We start from the raw sequence: 18,938 nt of genomic DNA, 5'->3' as shown, positions 1-18,938 counted from the left end.
ACACACACACACACACACACACACACACACACACACACACACACACACACACACACACACACACACACACACACACACACACACACACACACACACACACACACACACACACACTTCTCACATAACAAATACATGTCATGTCAACCTGACAGTCGTGCAAGCTGAATGTGGGTTACGATACAATTACCATACTTCATGTATAATAGAAAGTGCCAAACGTTGTAATAAATGTGTCAAAACAATTATCATCTCTTAATATGCAACAAAAATGGCCAAACAATATTATATGGGAGAACTGTAGGTCTTCACAGAGCATTTTCTCATGTAGAATCAACTTTTTTTTACACTACTCTTAGAGACAAGATACAGATAATAGATTGGAAAAAAAAGTGCTTTAGTATGCATATCCAGCCATATAACACTATATATATATATGAGTAAAAAAATGGTAAATGGACTTGACTTCTATAGCGCCTTCTAGCCGATTTTCTCAGCCCCAAAGCGCTTTACATTTCTTACCACATTCACCCATTCATACACACACTCATACACCGATGGCAGTAGCTGCCATGCAAGGCGCTCTCTGAACCATCGGGAGCAATTTGGGGTTCAGTGTCTTGCTCAGGGACACTTCGACATGTGGCGGGGAGACGGGGGATCGAACCTCCGACCCTGCACTCCAGAGGCGATCTCCCTACCCACTTCGCCACTGCCGCCCCAAAAATGACTTAATAACAATCATATTCTACCGTCTTACCATAATTACTTGCTCTTGGAAGTGGTCAGACTGAACCCAATATGGAACAACATATCATAATCTATCTAATAAGTGACTTATATGTGAGGACATTTATGAGGGAATTTGACTGGTAAAGCAAGCGCTAACATCTTGATCTGTTAAAAGTTCATTAAAAAAGCTATTTAGGGGGATATATGTAAGAATAGGCAAAAGGCCATCGTTGTAAGTATTAAATAAATCCAGTAACATTACTGATTCCCTGTAACAGAGGCTTACAGTGTGTATGTGTGTGTGGGAATGTTTGTGTGAGTGTGCGTGATTGTTTTATGCAGCTGAGAACTCATGCATCTTTGGACAGAGAAGGTTATTAGGAGGTTATGTTTGTGTGCGTTTGCATTGTGCAGCATTTATTTCAGCTGTGTTGTTGATCCTACGCTGTGGCAGTCACACACACACACACTCTCTCACACACACACACACACACACACACACACACACACACACACACACACACACACACACACACACACTAATGGAGGGGAATAGTTCAGATGCAGACAAATCGCCCACTGGAAACACTACAGTCAAACCAACAACAGACAGAAAATAACAAATACTGTTTTGACACATGTTTGGATTTCAGAGCCACAGACACAGCCTCAACTCTGGCACGCTGTAGATATAACGATGTAGCTGTGCTTTGATTATGAGAAATGAGCGTGATTGATGCAAACAAACATCTCTATTTATCTACATCTAGCTTGTTGTAAAAGGACAAAATGGAGACAAGTTTGTACTGAATCAATACAAACCCTCAAACTTAAAAAATCTATTTATCATAGAAAAAACCTTCTCCCATAAATGTTTTCGTTAAATTAAAAACATTGACTTTCCACCCCTCCTTATTTTCTCTCTCCTACATTGCTTCCTTGTGCACTATGCTTGTAGCATTCTGACATCAACATTCATTTTTAAAAGAAATTGTTATGGCATTTTTATTATATATTCAAAATGCAATAAATACCATCAACAAAGAAGACTGTCGCTGAGAAAATTGGCGGTTTCCAACAACCAGCTATTTCTTAATAATGTATTTTTTCTGTCCTTAGCAAAGTGAAAATAACATAATAAGTATAATGATAACAAGACCAGCCAGAAAGGAATTGGAATGTTGATTTTAATTAGCTGTGAGCCGTAATCATAAAAAAAAAGGCTACAAATATTTCTCCTCATGTAAAATGAATATTCTAGAATATATCAAAGTTCCAATTTTTGAATGAAATTACGCAAAATAAATGAACTTTTCCATGTTATTCTAATGTTCTGAGAGGCAACCATGGCGAGGAATATACCGCTCCGGGAAAAATGAAGAGACCACTCCAAATGTTCACTGTCTCCTTGTTTTACTATTTATAGGCATATGTTTGAGTAGAATGAACATTTTGGTTTTATACTATAAACTATACTGACACCATTTCTACCAAATTCCAATTCATTTTTTGTCATTAAGAGCATTTTCAATAAGTAATGTAAAGATGAAGATTTAAGAAAAGTTCAGACTGGTCTCTTAATTTTTTCCGGGGCTGTAGCTTAAATCTTATGCTCTGTCAGCAAAACAACAGTAGAGCAACTTGTGTAGCCTTAAAAAAAGAGCAGCCATTCAATTAAAACATAGGCAGGGAGGATTCCATATCTCATGCTTTTTTAATTAAGACAGTAAGGTCAACAATGTCATCCAGAACCATTGTAGTAAACTCTACTCCATATCAAATTAAATACAGGCACAGGTTTATGTCTTGATATCACACACACTCACACACACACACACACAAACAAAGGTTTTCTTTGAATTATTTTGGGTATGCAATTAGAATCCCACGCACATTACTACTACACACTACACTGAATGGCTACAGCTGAAAATGTATATTATGAAACCTGTAACTATAAGGATCTATTGTTCTCCCCTGTTGCGTTTTGAGAGCAACGGTTACCAGGCATCATGCAACACACACACACACACACACACACACACACACACACACACACACACACACACACACACACACACACACTTCTTCTGTTCCCGTTTTAATTGTAACATTAAAGAAAGTAAAGTGTTTTCTTTTATTTAGTTAACTTGGTCGACTTTGGGAAACAGTTAACATCAAACTATAAACTTAAAGGCGTAGTCAGTGATTCTGGAGAACGCTTGCTGTCAACATCACTTTTTGTCAAACTCAGTGAATATCTCCTCACGATTCGCTACCTGTCTGTACTCTCTGCTACCCGTTTACAGAGCCTAGGCTGTGTATTAACACTGGATTGTTTTTCAGCCCACACACAGTACTTCACTTCAAAAAAGCTTCTGTAAAAATTCACTAGAAAACGTGGGAGTGAAGCGGATAGAAAAAAAATCCTAATTAAATTCCGACAAAAAAAAGCAAATTGCAAATGTAGTCTTCCATTCAATTGCAGTAGGAGTGGATATTGTCCCTATTGGGAATTTAACATTAATACCACTTACAATAAACGAGTGATGACTCAATAACTATAAAAAGACAAGTGATGCGCTCAGTCTAAGGACCATTTCTTTCCATTTCCCAACTCATAATGCTGGAACATCATTATACGCAGCAGCTTACATGGATTGCTCAGAATTGGGAATTCAATTTTTTTTAAAACTACTATTCCAGTACAACATTAGGTGAAGCAATATCACACATGACTACATTTTTTGCTACTGGATCCCTTTGGTATGAGAAAGTATGAAACAATTATTTTGGCCTTGCAAAACAGAGACACACACACACACACACACACACACACACACACACACACACACACACACACACACACACACACACACACACACACACACACACACACACACACACACACACACACACACACACACACACACACACACACACACACACACACACACACACACACACACACACACACACACACACACACACACACACACACACACACACACACACACACACACGTCTGGTTTGCTCTAGTTCCACAAGTTGGTTTTATGCTTCAGGGCAAAACAATACATTTTTCATCCAGTGTGTTTACTATTGGGATAAATTGAGGGGCTTCCGGTGATAACCTGAACACATCTGTACTCTGTGTAAAGATATAAATAATGATAGAACAAGAGGACTGTCTGGCAGCCTTTTGATTTTATGGCTTTAGGCTGTTTCCCTAATACTTTGCTGCCAAGTCCAATTTCCACAGCAACAGATGCAAGCTGCTCTGAGGTTTTTTCTTTGTGTGTGTGTGTGTGTGTGTGTGTGTGTGTGTGTGTGTGTGTGTGTGTGTGTGTGTGTGTGTGTGTGTGTGTGTGTGTGTGTGTGTGTGTGTGTGTGTGTGTGTGTGTGTGTGTGTGTGCGTGTGTGTGTGTTCCTCATTTTCTAACAGCAAAATCTCATTTTCAAACTGGAGAGGGAATAGAGAATACGTTTGAAGTTGGAAGAGACTTTTTGTTGAATTGATGTGAGATGTGACATTGGCTTCATGTTGATTTCAACAGTCCTCGTTTGGTGAGCGATTGAATTAAAGGTAAAGTCAGTGATTCTGGAAAATGCTGGTTGTCAAAATGAGTGAATATCACTTCACAATACGCTGCCTGTACTGTGTGTGCGCTGAAAAAAATCCAGTGTTAATACGCAGCCTAGGCTCTGTAAACACCTATGTTGCTAGCTACAGTGGTCCCACTTTGATCACATACCCAAACACAGTACAGGCAGGTAGCAGATCGTAAGGGGATATCACCGATTTTGACAAAAAAGGGATTTTGACAACAAGCGTTCTCCAGAATCACTGACTCCACCTTTAAGTTTTCATCTGTATGACTATTGAATCTGATGCAGCACCTCAATTTCAACCAGAGGGTATACTGCAGTTAGGCCTGTCACGATAACAATTTTTTCTGTGCGATTAATTGCCCCAGAAATTATTGCGATAAGCGATAATATTGCCGTTTTGAGACCATTTTCAACAAAAATAATGATAATGGCATAATAATGCAAGTACACCCTTTCGAAGATCAATAAACTTTCATTTTTAAAGAACACTGGAACTGGACGTCTGGAAGACATTTAAAATATCCAGAATAAATTAACAAAACAACCAAAAACAATAAATAAAATTGACTCAGTCTATTTGTTTTTTTCCCAAGCTGGGAAAACTGCATCGGGTGATTGTGTTTAAGGTGAAGATTCTGGTGTGTTGTATTGGCGCGTTTGGTTGATATTAGAAAATGCTGTGCTCTCAGCAAGCGCATCATAATTGCGCAGGTCTGAGCAAGACGGCTCCTACTCAAACAAGGCTATTGTTTTTAAACAAATGCGACATGTCGGCTCGCTCAGGTTAGTTGGTTCGCCCCGGCCGTTGGGTTTGAAGCCGATGTGCTACCACACGGCAGCTGTCGCGTTCGGCTTAGACACCAACTTTTTATTCCTCCACATTTTTGTTTTGTTGCTCTCCTCCTCACGGGGCTCTCATGCTGCACTCTATGGCCGTGTCTGAACTGCCATACTAGCGTCCTACATCCTACATACTCACCATCTATATACTGCATACTCTCTACTCAAAGATCGATTGTGTATGCGAGCTGCGTCTAAAACGTTCTCAGTTGAAGTATACTCAAGCAATGAAGAATTTCTTCTTCTTCTTATAAGATTCAGGCAGTTTAGACACTGTTAAGCTTATAACCGCCCTCTACAGGTTAGATATTGAACTAGATTTTTACAGTCCTGTGTTCATCATCTGTGTTTTAGACCTCTTGTTTTATAATAATGATGTTTTGAGGCGGAGGATCCCTCCGACGCTCTCTGTCCGGCTCATCAGCGCTCAGCTGTCTGTGAGTTGAGCTGGACGAGCCGCGGTGTGTGGAACAGCGATCTGTTCTGATCTCTCTCCACTATCAGACTCACACAATGACGGATTACCGCATGGGCAAAGTGGGCACATGTCCAGGGCCCTGGCCAATAGGGGGGCCCTTGATTTTTTTTTTTTATTAAAAAAATTTGACGGGGGTTTCCCCCCTGGGAATGGGTCGTAAAAAGTCGGGTTGTTTTATATTCGGGGTCTTATATTCGGCCGGGACAAGCGTGTGTGCGCTTGGAGAGAGAACGATGTGTCTAGAGAAAAAAAGGCACGGGAAATGGCCAAAGAGCTCCACATCCCCGCACTGAAATCAAAGCCTCGACTCATTATGATGCGAGTCAACGTGTCAGAGGCACGAATCGACAAAGCGATCGACCTACAGTGGCTTTTCTGCTGTGGCAGTTGTAGTGAGGAGAGTTTGCCAACTGTGCGTTCCCTTTACGCACCAGTAGGCCTACCAGTGTAACGAGCGAGGCGGTTGTTTCACTTTACAGTTAGTCGGCAGTGAGATTGGGGTATCCAGGCTCGGGACATGCAATCAGATCGCGGAGCATGTCCCCTCGACACCCGTTAACGTGCAGGAATCCCCTGTGATCATTTAGTTTTAAACCACAGTGTGTCTGTCTCACTGAACGACACCAACACAGCGTTTCACCGGGTGACGCGCTGCTTCGCTCAGACATTGAGTGTAGGCTCCGAGGGGGGCAAGGGTGGGCCAAAAAGCAGGCGCAGAGATCTTACAATGGCAAAAAAAATCTGCTCGCGCGCTCAGCGCGCGCTCGCATCGCCGGTGTCTCTGCCCCAATCTAACTGTCTAGTAGGCTCCGGCGCAAAGAGTCTCTTTCTCTTGCGCAGCACCAGAGAGACTTTATAGAATTGTATTTCGCTCTATCTCTCTCTTTCTCTCTCTAGGCCGTGCACTGCATTATAATGTGTGTGATTGTGGATTGCACGGTGTGCTAGTGCGTGTATTTGCGTGTTGGTAGGGGTCCATGACTGGTTTGTGTCCAGGGCCCGTGGTCATGTTAATCCGTCCTTGGACTCACATCACTCATTTCACTTAGTGACTCTAATGTTGTATTTATCTTCATCTCTTATCTATTGTAAGAGTGTATGAATGACTGCACGTACAGTTGTCAGATCGCGGAACCCCAAACAATGTTGTTGCCTAGCAACTTGCTCGAAAATATTTCATTTTCCTGGGCGGGTAGAATTGACCCAGTGCATCAGACACGGCCTGAGTAACACCAGGGCTCCGCCTCCCACACAGAGACCATGCAACAAGTGACTGACACGTGACAAGGTGGTTTACTCGTTGTGCCCTCAACTCGGCCTTAAAGGCAGCGCTGCAGGAAAGGCACCATTAAACATCACCGAATGCCCTAACCCTGCGCGCTGCCTTGAAGAATTCAGTTGGGGCAAAAAAAACACCAATCCCGGAGAGAGGGCAGATACACCGGAGTAAAAACTTTGATATCCAGTGTCTTTGATAGAGAGAGACACGAGGAAAACAAACAAGCAAATTATCGCAGCTGGCAAAAAATTATCGCTCATTTTAATTTATCGAGCAATTAATGATTTGATATGATTTATTGCATATCGCGACAGGCCTAACTGCAGTGCACGCCAGGTACTTATTATGCAATGTTTGAAAATAACAAAACAGTGCAATCTCCTTCAACGCACACACACACACACACACACACACACACAAACAAACAAACAAAAAAAAAAACGGAAATTAAGATGAAAAAGAAAACACCTTGAACATTTCAATTAACCATCCCTTGTAGACCCTTTCGGTCTGCCTAAGATGTGCCCTATTGTGTGTATTTTCACATGGTCTTCTTCAGAGGCTGCTAGTTAGAAAGCCTTCCCCAGCAGATGTCTTTGTTTTATAGCGCTAAAGCCCTTTGCCCACCCACACACACACCCACCGGCTCCACTCCCGAGACTTATCTAGACCGGCCAGACACAGCGGCAAGAGGGTTTGTTAAATTACCTCCAGTAATTAGACCAGCACGTCGGATCGCTGCGGAGCCCACACACACAACCACAACCACACACAGACAGGCACACACACATACACACAGACACAGATGCAAACACACACACACACGCATTCTTGTACTTCTATCTTTGCGAGGACACACATTGACATTATGTATTCTTCTAGCCCCTTACTCTAACCCTAACCATATGTGTACCTTAAAACCAAGTCTTAAACCTCAAAGAAGGACTTAAAATCTTAAATTTGTCCTCACAAAGATGCCTGTACAAGTAAACGCACTAGCACACACAGACACAGACACACACTGAAGCCTGCAAAATTACCACCATTTTGTCACGCATACTAAACATAGCAGACAAATTAAGATTAACATGAACGGTTTCAGTGAAATTAATTTTTACTAAATTAAAATGTTAGTTTAGAAAAACCACCATGAAATCTGGCTAACATCAGTCAATAGAGTAGACCTATACAACAGTGCATTTAAAGGTGGAGTCACCAATGCTGGAGAGCGCTTTTTGTCAAATTCACTTTTTTATAAAAATCGGTGAATATCCTGGATTTTTTTTTCACAGTATGTTCTTCACAGTTTGTTCAGGTAGCGGTTTGTGAGGAGATATTCACTGATTTAAAAAAAAGTGATTTTGACAACAAGCGTTCTATAGAGTTGCCTACTCCACCTTTAACTGCAGTATATTATAGTTATAGGGGAGAGTGGCCTAAGTTGTGCGGTTGGGGAAGTGTGCCATCCCTTGTTTCTAGAAAACCATAGAAGAAATTGGAAATGTGACCACATATTTAAGAAGAGCCATCCATTTGACTCATCCTGTAAAGAAGGGAAAAACTTATATCTTTATAAGCACATTTAAGCTAAAAAAAAAAACTGTTTTTTGCCTTTCAAAGTAACATTTCCATGATCAAGGTTTTTTGATTATTGTGTCTGAACAATCATAGACACGTTTGAAAACATTTGACACATGTTTTAGTGCTTTAGTATGCTACACTTTGTGTCTATATAGTTAGCACGATGTCAGCCCTAAACTGCTGCATCATGCCTATTATCCAAAATTCTGGGGTTGGGGTGATTTGTGCCAAAGGGCCTATGTGAGTTATAAGTAAGTAAGTAAAATATATTTATAAAAGCACATTTATGACAGTTTGCACTGTCCAAAGTGCTGTACATAGTGCATTCAGTAGATAAACAATTAAGGTAAAATAACAATAACAAAAATAAAAGACATAAAGCCCATACATCCACAAATATAAACAAAGATAGTAGTGCAGAGGTAAGATAGTTAATGGGGAGGAAAAACCAGGGTGTAAAGATGGGTTTTGAGCCTTGATTTAAAGGCAGAAATGGAGGGGCAATCACATTTGTCAGATGGCAGTCACAAGCACGGAGCAACTAGTGCGAAGTACATTTCTGAGAGTTGTGCCAGTGGCATGGCTGGTCACCAAAAAGAAAGTGATTGTCTACAGTAGCTCAGAAGAGACTGACATCTCCATTCCACTTAACGACACCACTGATAAGAGTTCAGATGGCCAGAAAGATGATAATGGTGACTTTGTCATTGTGAGCTTTGCAGGCAAAACCACCTAGATCTGCTAGGCCTTGTTTAAGAAAATTGACCTTCAATCTTTGTAAAATATTTACTTTATTTAATTTAAATAAACCTTAAATAAGTAATTGTCTTATGGATTTGTCTTGCATTACAGTTTATGAGATATATATCAATGGCACAATTTACCCCATGGTATTCTCTCTTGTGCCACAAGACAACTTTTTTTCCGAAAGCTATATTTCTTAAACAGTTTATTCCAGATCCAAAGTTTTTATTGCCAGGGATGCACAACATCCTGAAATATATGTACATATTTGAGTTGGAGACATAACCGTCAAGGCCTCACTTTAAAATCACTTTGAGTAAAAAGTTGCACAACTTAGGCCACTCTCCCCTACAAACTTCTGAAAACCCCTTTAACAACGGCCCAAACTTAACACCCGATTGTGTGTTGAACAGAAGGCAAAAATACGTGAATTGTGTGATTTTTTAAAGTGTCAATACAGGCGAGAAATTTAACGTCTGCGACTATTGCCAAATGACAAAAAAAACACCTCTTGTGTTAGGTAAAGCCTCGTCTTTCTCTCACCTCCATTAAGTGAAAATTATATTCATGAATACAGAGTCACCCATGGCAACCTGCAATATCAAGTAGTTTTTCGGGAACACACACACGCACACACAAACTTGATAACACATTTGATAAAACTTTTCAAAAAAACTTCTGAACTTTCCTCTCTCGACTGACCCAGTAGAGAGACGGAAATAAATTATGCAACACACTTTTCTCTCTAGAAATTGCTATGCATAACATCACAGGCAATTTACTTCTTAATGTACAATCTAATCTCAGAACTAAATATGTTAAAGGTATAAGAGTGTTGGCCGCTCCAGTGGCGTAGTGGATAGAGTGCGCACCATATTGGCTCCGGCCTTCGTTGCAGTGGTCGCGGCGGGTTCAAAACCGACCCGTGGACCTTTACTGCAGGTCATCCCCCCTCTCTCTCTGTCTCCCCAATTCAACTCTGTACTGTCTAATAAAGCTTGAAAATGCCAAGAAAATAATCTTTAAAACAGGTATAAGTGTGTCACTTGCTGAAGTTTGAATTATTCACCTCTAAAATGGACAAATGCAACAGCAGTCTTTACGGCCTAGCATCCACTGCAATGACCTTCAAAAACTACAATAAGTCCTATATGTTTTTCTGTGTATTTGGGTATTTTGCTTTTCTTGTTTTGTGTGTATCATTGAGTGTCTAGAAAAAACGCTATAAAAATAAATAAAATCCTATTAATTATTAGACTTAATTATGCTCATTACATCATCATATGAAAAATATCCCCAAAAAATTGCCATCTGCCATAGTCTGGAAATTGCTTAACAGCTGCTCTTATACAAGTGATTCTTTTTTTTTTTTGATAATTTGTTAGGGCATTTTCAATCTTTATTAGATAGTACAGAGTTGAAATGGGGAGAGAGAGAGAGAGAGAGAGAGAGAGAGAGAGAGAGAGAGGGGGGATGACCTGCAGTAAAGGTCCACTGGTCGGATTTGAACCCGCGACCACTGCAACGAAGGCCGGAGTCGATATGGTACGCGCTCTATCCACTACGCCACCGGAGCACACATACAAGTGATTCAGTCCTTTTATGACTTTCGACTTTATGGAACACAGGTTTTTATCCCACACTTATCTATTAGAAGGAATCATAATTGAGCACTCCTCTGCTCTTTCGGCCTTACATTTTCTCGACCGTAACGGCAAAAAAAGGGTTATCACACGCACACTTACTTACTTATAATTGAATGCGCTTTACAATGAGTGAGTGGAGGTGCAGATAAAAGTGGACAATGACGTAAGATAAACCAGACCAATCTTTGCTAACCGTTATTTTTTTGTTCATGTCCTATGGTATCTTTGAATAGAGGCAGAGCAGGACACACACATAGACACAGAGAAACACACACACACACACACACACACACACACACACACACACACACACACACACACACACACACACACACACACACACACACACACACACACACACACACACACACGCAGAGTAGTATGTAGTGACAAAGGTAATCGTCTCGGGGCCACAAGCTCCATTTGCCAGTATCCAATTGAATATATATCTCGTCTGTAATAGCAAGTTTGGACTCTCAACCGCGGCTATAATGATCTTCGGCCTCCTTTGTGTTTACAGCCTGTCCCCCCCCCCCCCCCCCCACACACACACACACCTCTCCCCCTAGCCCCCCACGTATACTCACACAATGTATAGTGTAGTGTCCCGATAAAAAAATATATATCTTGAAAAACAAGGGCAAATACATGTTTTGAGTCGCTCAATCTAAAAGGCGGAGGGAGATAGGATAGAGTGTATAGAGTGTGTTCACTGTTTGCGCTGGTTGAAGGCAAGAGAAAAGGCCCATGGAGGAGCCATCTAAATTGGATCTTTTTTGCTCCTAAGGCTGCGACTGGCCCTGATGGAAAGGGGCAAGGCAGGCTAGGAAGAATGTTAAAGGAAAGAATGGTATAGAGATGGTAGAATAAAAGGTAAGGTTAGAGACAGAGCGCAAACCATTTGTACAGCGGCATTTCACACACACGCACATACATACACACACACACACACACACACACACACACACACACACACACACACACACACACACACACACACACACACACACACACACACACACACACACACACACACACACACACACACACACAAACATGTAGAGGTACACAGAGAACACAAACAAAACCAGTAAGATAAGGCAAATAGAAATCCCCCAGACAGCAGATAGGATCAATATACAGAGCTGGTGAATTAGAGCAGAGAACACTATGGTAAAGGAGAAATGTCAGACAGGAGAATACACGACACAAGACTAAATGTGTGTGTGTGTGTGTGTGTGTGTGTGTGTGTGTGTGTGTGTGTGTGTGTGTGTGTGTGTGTGTGTGTGTGTGTACAAAGGATATGAGAGATGGAGAGAATAGAGATAAAGGTAGGTTAGAAGAAAAAAAAGTATAAATATGAAGGGAACTGAAACAAAATGTATCATGAACAGGAAAAAAAAACATTTAAGAAATAAAAGGAAAAAAGTAACGTGAGAAAAATGTAATGTAATTGAAAGTGAATGGAAGAAAACCGAGAGAAGATGCATTTAAAAGACAGGATGAGATGATTGGAAGAGGACAAGGAGAAAAGAGGGGAGAGAGGAGCATTGGTGTAGGGAACCAGAAGACAAAGGGAAGAAAAAAGACAAGAAAAAAAAGCAAGAATAGAAAAGACAAAAAGGAGGAAAGAGAGGAAGACTAAAGTGAAAAGAAAAAGAATGATAAAAACCATCCAGGAAACACACACACACACACACACACACACACACACACACACACACACACACACACACACACACACACACACACACACACACACACACACACACACACACACACACACACACACACACACACACACACACACACACACACACACACACACACACACACACACACACACACACACACGGTAAGTCACTAAAGTGGACAGGAGAGAAAACTGGAGAGCAGAGGGGATGATAAGAGTAGAGTTAAAAGGATAAGGACACACGGAGATGAAAACATGATGAATTACAAAGATAGAAGAGAAAAAGAACAGAACAGCTAAAAGAGAGAGATTGACAAAGAGAGAGAGAGAGAGAGAGAGAGAGAGAAAAAACATTTAGACACTTTGAAAAGAAGAATTGAAAAGTAAAGGAAGAAACAAATGGACTGTGCTGTTTGTGCTTTATCACACAAAGCGCTTTACACTGCGGCCACACACACACACACACACACACACACACACACACACACACACACACACACACACACACACACACACACACACACACACACACACACACACACACACACACACACACACACACACACACACACACACACACACACACACACACACACACACACACACACACACACACACACACAGAGTCTAGAAGAAGAGTAGGGACAAAGAAATAAGTAAATGCGTGAAGAACAAGAGAATTGAAGAGAGGAGAAGTGAAGAGGTGGGTTCTGTTTCACTTCTGATCTTGCCCCTAGCTTCCACTGGTTGTAACCCTGTGTGTGTGTGTGTGTGTGTGTGTGTGTGTGTGTGTGTGTGTGTGTGTGTGTGTGTGTGTGTGTGTGTGTGTGTGTGTGTGCGTGCGTGCGTGTGTGTCTGTGTGTCTGTGTGTGTGTCCCTCCACTATAATTCTACCCTGCATTTGCATTCAGCACTCATTTTGTGCACCGTGCCCAGACAATACTCAACTGCAATTTCTAGAACTCGGCACAATTCCTATACTTTTCAAATGGGCTCCGTACTTCTGCATCCTATATAGTTGCATTTACATCTTTTTTTACTTACTTCAACTACCACTATATAAGCCAAACTATTCTCTTAAATAGAGTCTTTTAAAATGGTCAACTCAGCTTGATCTTTAACATTTTAATGTACTTTTCTACAACTAAAACAGGCTCAATGGCTCTTCCTCTAATTTGCCACACTTATCCATATACTGCTTCTACCACTATACCTTTCAATGTGCTTAGGCTTTGTGTTAAAGGTGCACTATGTAACTTTTGAAGTGTCAGAGAAGTGAACTTTTTCTAAGATATATTCGCATAACTTAATAAACAAACTTTCCTCACAGTTAAATTGGATCCCTGGAACGCTGTTTGAAGTTGGACAGCTATACCTTAAAAGTTACTGTTTCACTGCTGTTGTTTACAGCAGCAGGGCCCCACAGTTTTGTTGAAAACCTATCCTAGTCTAACATTTGGTTCCAGGTGCCTCAAAATAATTTAGTTTTGATTTATGATGATAGAATTATTCAATACCAAGAATTACATGTAGAGAAAATATGTTTTTTTAAACCTACAACAGGATCTACAGATGTAAATAAATCCCCCTCCCTTGAAATTGCATAGTGCACCTTTAAAAAATACCCTATTATAATTCCACATGTTAATCGGTTCCAGAATGTAGTTTAGGGTAAAAGAGTGAAATCAGCATATTCTTACAGCCAAACAATTCATCATAGTACTGTATGACTTCTAACTGGGAACTTTCCCTGTTTTTAAAGTTCTTGAGGAAGCACTGATGCATAAGTTGAAAAAGTTGCATAAAACATTTTGTGGGCCCAAGAGAGAGCTCCACAAAATCTGATATATTGCTTTTCGATTCACCGTCGGGTTGGGGCTGAAGAAAGACACGCGCACGCGCACGCACACGCACACGCACACGCACACGCACACGCACACACACACACACACACAGAGTAGTGAAGAAAGACTACAAGTTTGAAAATGAAGAAGGATTAAAAAAGTTAGAAAGACTTAGCAGTGAGTTTTGCCAGACCAAATGTATCCCTGTCCCATGTCTTAGCTTCAGGCTATAGCCGCCTCTGGGCTACATTAGCGCCTACAAGCAACACCAAAGCCCCCAATCTTTGACCCAACATGTCGATAGATGTATTCAGGTGTGGGATAACGTATGTACGCGCCAGGTTTCAACAAAGAGGAAAAAAATGTGTTGAAAAATCTGTCCATCATAAGTCCGACCTTGCAATTCTGAATGAGATAACTTTTCAGAAGGTTTGGGTTTCAACAATAGACTATATTTGTACAAATCTCACACACACAGACAGACAGGCACACGCACGTGCGCACACACACACACACACACACACACACACACACACACACACACACACACACACACACACACACCTGTAGTTTAAGACTGTCTTTCACTTGTTATATTGCAATCCTATTCGAATGGCATTGCTCCAAAAAGCTGAATATCCATATTGAAAGCTCTTGCTACCTTTGATTTCTCTGCCAGTATTTCAACAACACAGATGGTTTAATGCACCAAAACAAGTTGTTTATGCAACATGAAGCATATGACTTTAATAATATACATATATTTTCATGCCAGCAAACATTTACTGTAAGTAGGTGTTGTTGTTTTTACCAAATAAAAAGCATATCTAAAAGTTGGAACCAAACTCTTATCTCATGTCTGCCTAACGTCTTCATCTAAAAACACTGTATACAGTCATCTCCAGGGTTAACTCAATTCACTCATTACAATTCACAGCCTGCCCACAATAACTGGCTATGACTGGTTTTAATGTGTCAAGTAACCAGTGTTGGGAACGTTACTTTAAAAAAGTAATTAGTTATAGTTACTCACTACTTGTTCCAAAAAGTAACTGAGTTAGTAACTGAATTACTTTATAATAGAAGTAACTCGTTACCAGGGAAAGTAACTATTTGCGTTAGCCTACTGTAAAAAAAAAGTTGCTAGACCTATATGTCCAAAAAATTTGATTTTTATGAGCAGTTTTCACAAGTCAGTTGAAATGAGTATAACAGACAGGTAGAGCTACTTGTAGGCTACATAACCTTCAATATGTATTGCACATCAACAGACAGCAAGAGGTTTATCCTGCACTTCCAGTAGCCTAGTATTTTGTTCTCAACAAAAGTAGTAGAGGAAACTGCTGGATGTACTGTGCTGATCTGCTAATATCACTGGATTCACTTCAGGGGTGTCGGCTAAAACACCACTTTAGGCCAAAAACGTCAGACTATGAAGCATGACACGATGAGAGGAGGAGTAAGAATTTATCCTATGTTTATTTCCTTCTTTAACATGCACAGCAGCATACAGATCCCAGGAGAAGAACAATAGTAATATTCGGCTCGTGGTGAAACGCTAAACAGCTGTTGCAACCGGCGAATCGCGGCCGGTTAGTAACGTGCATAAATGATAATTTATAGAGATAGGGCAACTCCATCACAAGGGCGATGCAAAAGAACTCAGGGAGAGCACGTTTCAACCGTGGATTGATAGGTGGTTACTGCGGCAACGTGCAGCTCACACAACAGAGAGAGAAAGAAAAAGAAACTTCACTTAACAGGCGCTCCGGCTGACTGACGTGACGGTGCTAACTGACAGTTATAATGTCCACACTGAATAAAACACATCTTAAAACAGTATAATAAATAACAATCGCTTATCTTGTTGTTAACCCACCCGGTCTCCTCACTAGCAGTTTGTGTAGTATGGAGCCAGGGGTGCGCTCGGATTACACAGTTTATTCAATCAATTCAAAGTGACGCACCGCATTTAACGCTCAGTAACGATAACGGCGTTGTAACGACGGAAAAAGTAATTAGTTAGATTACCCCGTTACTGAAAAAAGAACGGCGTTACCTAACGCCGTTATTTTAAACGGCGTTATTCCCAACACTGCAAGTAACTCAACAACAGACAGTTTTAATCATCATACGGCCTTCATACTGCCCCGAGAAATGTTAACTGCATTGGCACTCTTTAGGTTGGAACAGACTTGCAATACACTTTTTTTTTATATAATTTTTGGGCATTTTCAATCTTTATTAAAAAGTACATAGTTGAAATAGGGAGACAGAGAGAGGGGGGATGACCTGCAGTAAAGGTCCACGGGTCGGATATGAACCCGCGACCACTGCAACGAAGGCCGGAGCCAATATGGTACACGCTCTATCCACTACGCCACCAGAGCGCCCGTGCTTTCCCAAGTGAGACCAAATTAGCCTCTTTGGGTTGTTGTAAACTTTTTGAATCAACTTAAAGCCTCTGTAAACCTGGTCTTCACTAGGGAAAATCAATATATGATATCAAAGTTGGGCGTCTCAATAAGCAATTACAAAAATATGATTGAAAATAATGGTTCATAAATATTATAAAACTTAATTTAAAAAAAAAATGATTTTTTTTAGTCTAGACCATTTGACAGGACTGTGTGGGCGTGGCCATATCTAACGGTCTCCATGGCTACAGTCATTGTTTTTTACAGAACGTTCCAGCAGATAACCGCTGTGATTGGTTCAAAATACATATTTCCTGTAATAAGAACCAGAGCATAGCCCTCCTCATCTTTACCTAACTTCTGTTAAAGTTGATCAAACTTAAATGAAACACTCTTGAATTTGGATTGATGAAATATGCCTCAAACTCTTTTCAGATGCTTATACTATCATGCAACTAAAACCCCACGTTACAAAGAAGTATTTTGAGATTTTGGGTGTACAGGGGTTCAAAGTAAAACAAATCTAAAGTAAAACAGATGGTGTGAGGAGTATCCATTGACTGTAAGCACAAACTGTAGTCGACGCCAGAGCAAAAGACTGCAGCTCCCACTTGAGTTAGAGGGAGAGATGATGGATGGATGAAGCTGAGTTTCTTTGCCGTTCCTGTCAGCTCACACACAAAGGCTAAAGCTCTCTTGGGTTAACACACACACACACACACACACACACACACACACACACACACACACACACACACACACACACACACACACACACACACACACACACACACACACACACACACACACACACACACACACACACACACACACACACACACACACACACACACTAAGGAAAAGGTGTATGGCTCACCTTGACGTTTCCACCTATCAGGTCGGGCGGCTCCTCGTCGGTCTCCAAGGCGACGTTGATGGTGGCGAAAGGTCGGCTGGCCATCTGCTGCATCTCCCGAAGTAGTTGCTATGGAGATAAAGAGAAAAGATGGAAGTTGAAGGCAAGACAAGGTAAGTTTATTTCTATAGCACATTTCAGACACAAGGCCATTTAAGGTGCCTTACAGGTTGGATGGACAATGACCAGTAAACACAGACGGTCTATTGTCTATGCTCATAAGTTATTGGATGAAATGCAATAAGATATATATGTTTAGAAGAGTTTAGAAAGACTCAAAAACGACCTTGAAATTAAGAGGGCAAAGGTGACAGAAGTATTCAGTTGGACTTTTGTGATGCACATCTATCAGTGCTGTTACGGTACCGGTGCTTGGAGGGACCAACAAGGATGAGAACTTACCGCTATACCTAGCAGCGCAAAATGGCCTTGTAAAAATCATGTTTTTTTTAAAGCACAACGTATATTTTCCAGTTGCAAGTGTGTTTTTTGAATTCCCTCCAAAATGTGGCAGTGTAGAAGTTCACACGATCATACAATGGAAATCAAGAGAACCCTTTCATCTCTACTGGAGTAAAACTACTTTAACTCAACTTTCTACCACTTCAAGGCAGAGCCACAGTGACTCTATGGTCTGATTTATAGCAAAGACCTTGGCCAGAGGAAAAGAAGGATGGAGCTGAGTATGAGTGGAAGAGTGCTAGAATGAACAGAAGCTGAAACAGGAGAGAAAAGAAAATATGTAGAATTTTCTTTATATGTTATTATTTGGTTTTCTCGATTGACTCCTGTCATTGTTTTAATTTTTCGATTATTATTTTAAGTGTATGTCTCAGTTATGCAGTGCCAGTGTCCAATACCAGTTTACCCACTGGAAAATAAAGTATAATTTAATTTAATTTAATTAGAAGAAGAAAAACGGCAAAGAGGAATAAGGGTCTCATGAAAATGTGAAACAAATTACTGTGAATATCATAATAGTTAAAGGTGACATTGCAAGGGAGAGAGAGAGAGTGAGAGAGAGAGAAAGAAAGACAGACGGACAGAGAGAGAGAGAGAGAAGAAAGCCAAAGAGCAAAAGTAAACAAGGCTCTGCACCTATTGTCTAGTGTGAGAAGCCGCCAAAGTGCTACCAACAGAGAAACAAACGCTGTCACCT

At 40.7% G+C, this 18,938-nt stretch overlaps 1 protein-coding gene across 1 annotated transcript in view; it reads right to left on the bottom strand.

Annotated features, from left to right (window-relative positions):
* The window catches only part of atrn (attractin), a 152,411-nt gene that overhangs the window by 11,132 nt on the left and 122,341 nt on the right, over positions 1 to 18,938 (bottom strand). Inside the window, exon 26 of the mRNA XM_080042204.1 lies at positions 17,741 to 17,848. Coding sequence (XP_079898330.1) covers positions 17,741 to 17,848 — 108 coding nt within the window. The remainder of the gene's footprint in view (positions 1 to 17,740; positions 17,849 to 18,938) is intronic.

The sequence above is a fragment of the Ammodytes marinus genome, assembly GCF_949987685.1.
Source record: "Ammodytes marinus genome assembly, chromosome: 15".
Lineage (NCBI taxonomy): Eukaryota > Metazoa > Chordata > Actinopteri > Uranoscopiformes > Ammodytidae > Ammodytes > Ammodytes marinus.
Note: the sequence above shows the minus strand (reverse complement) of the source record. Positions and strands in the feature narration are given on the sequence as shown.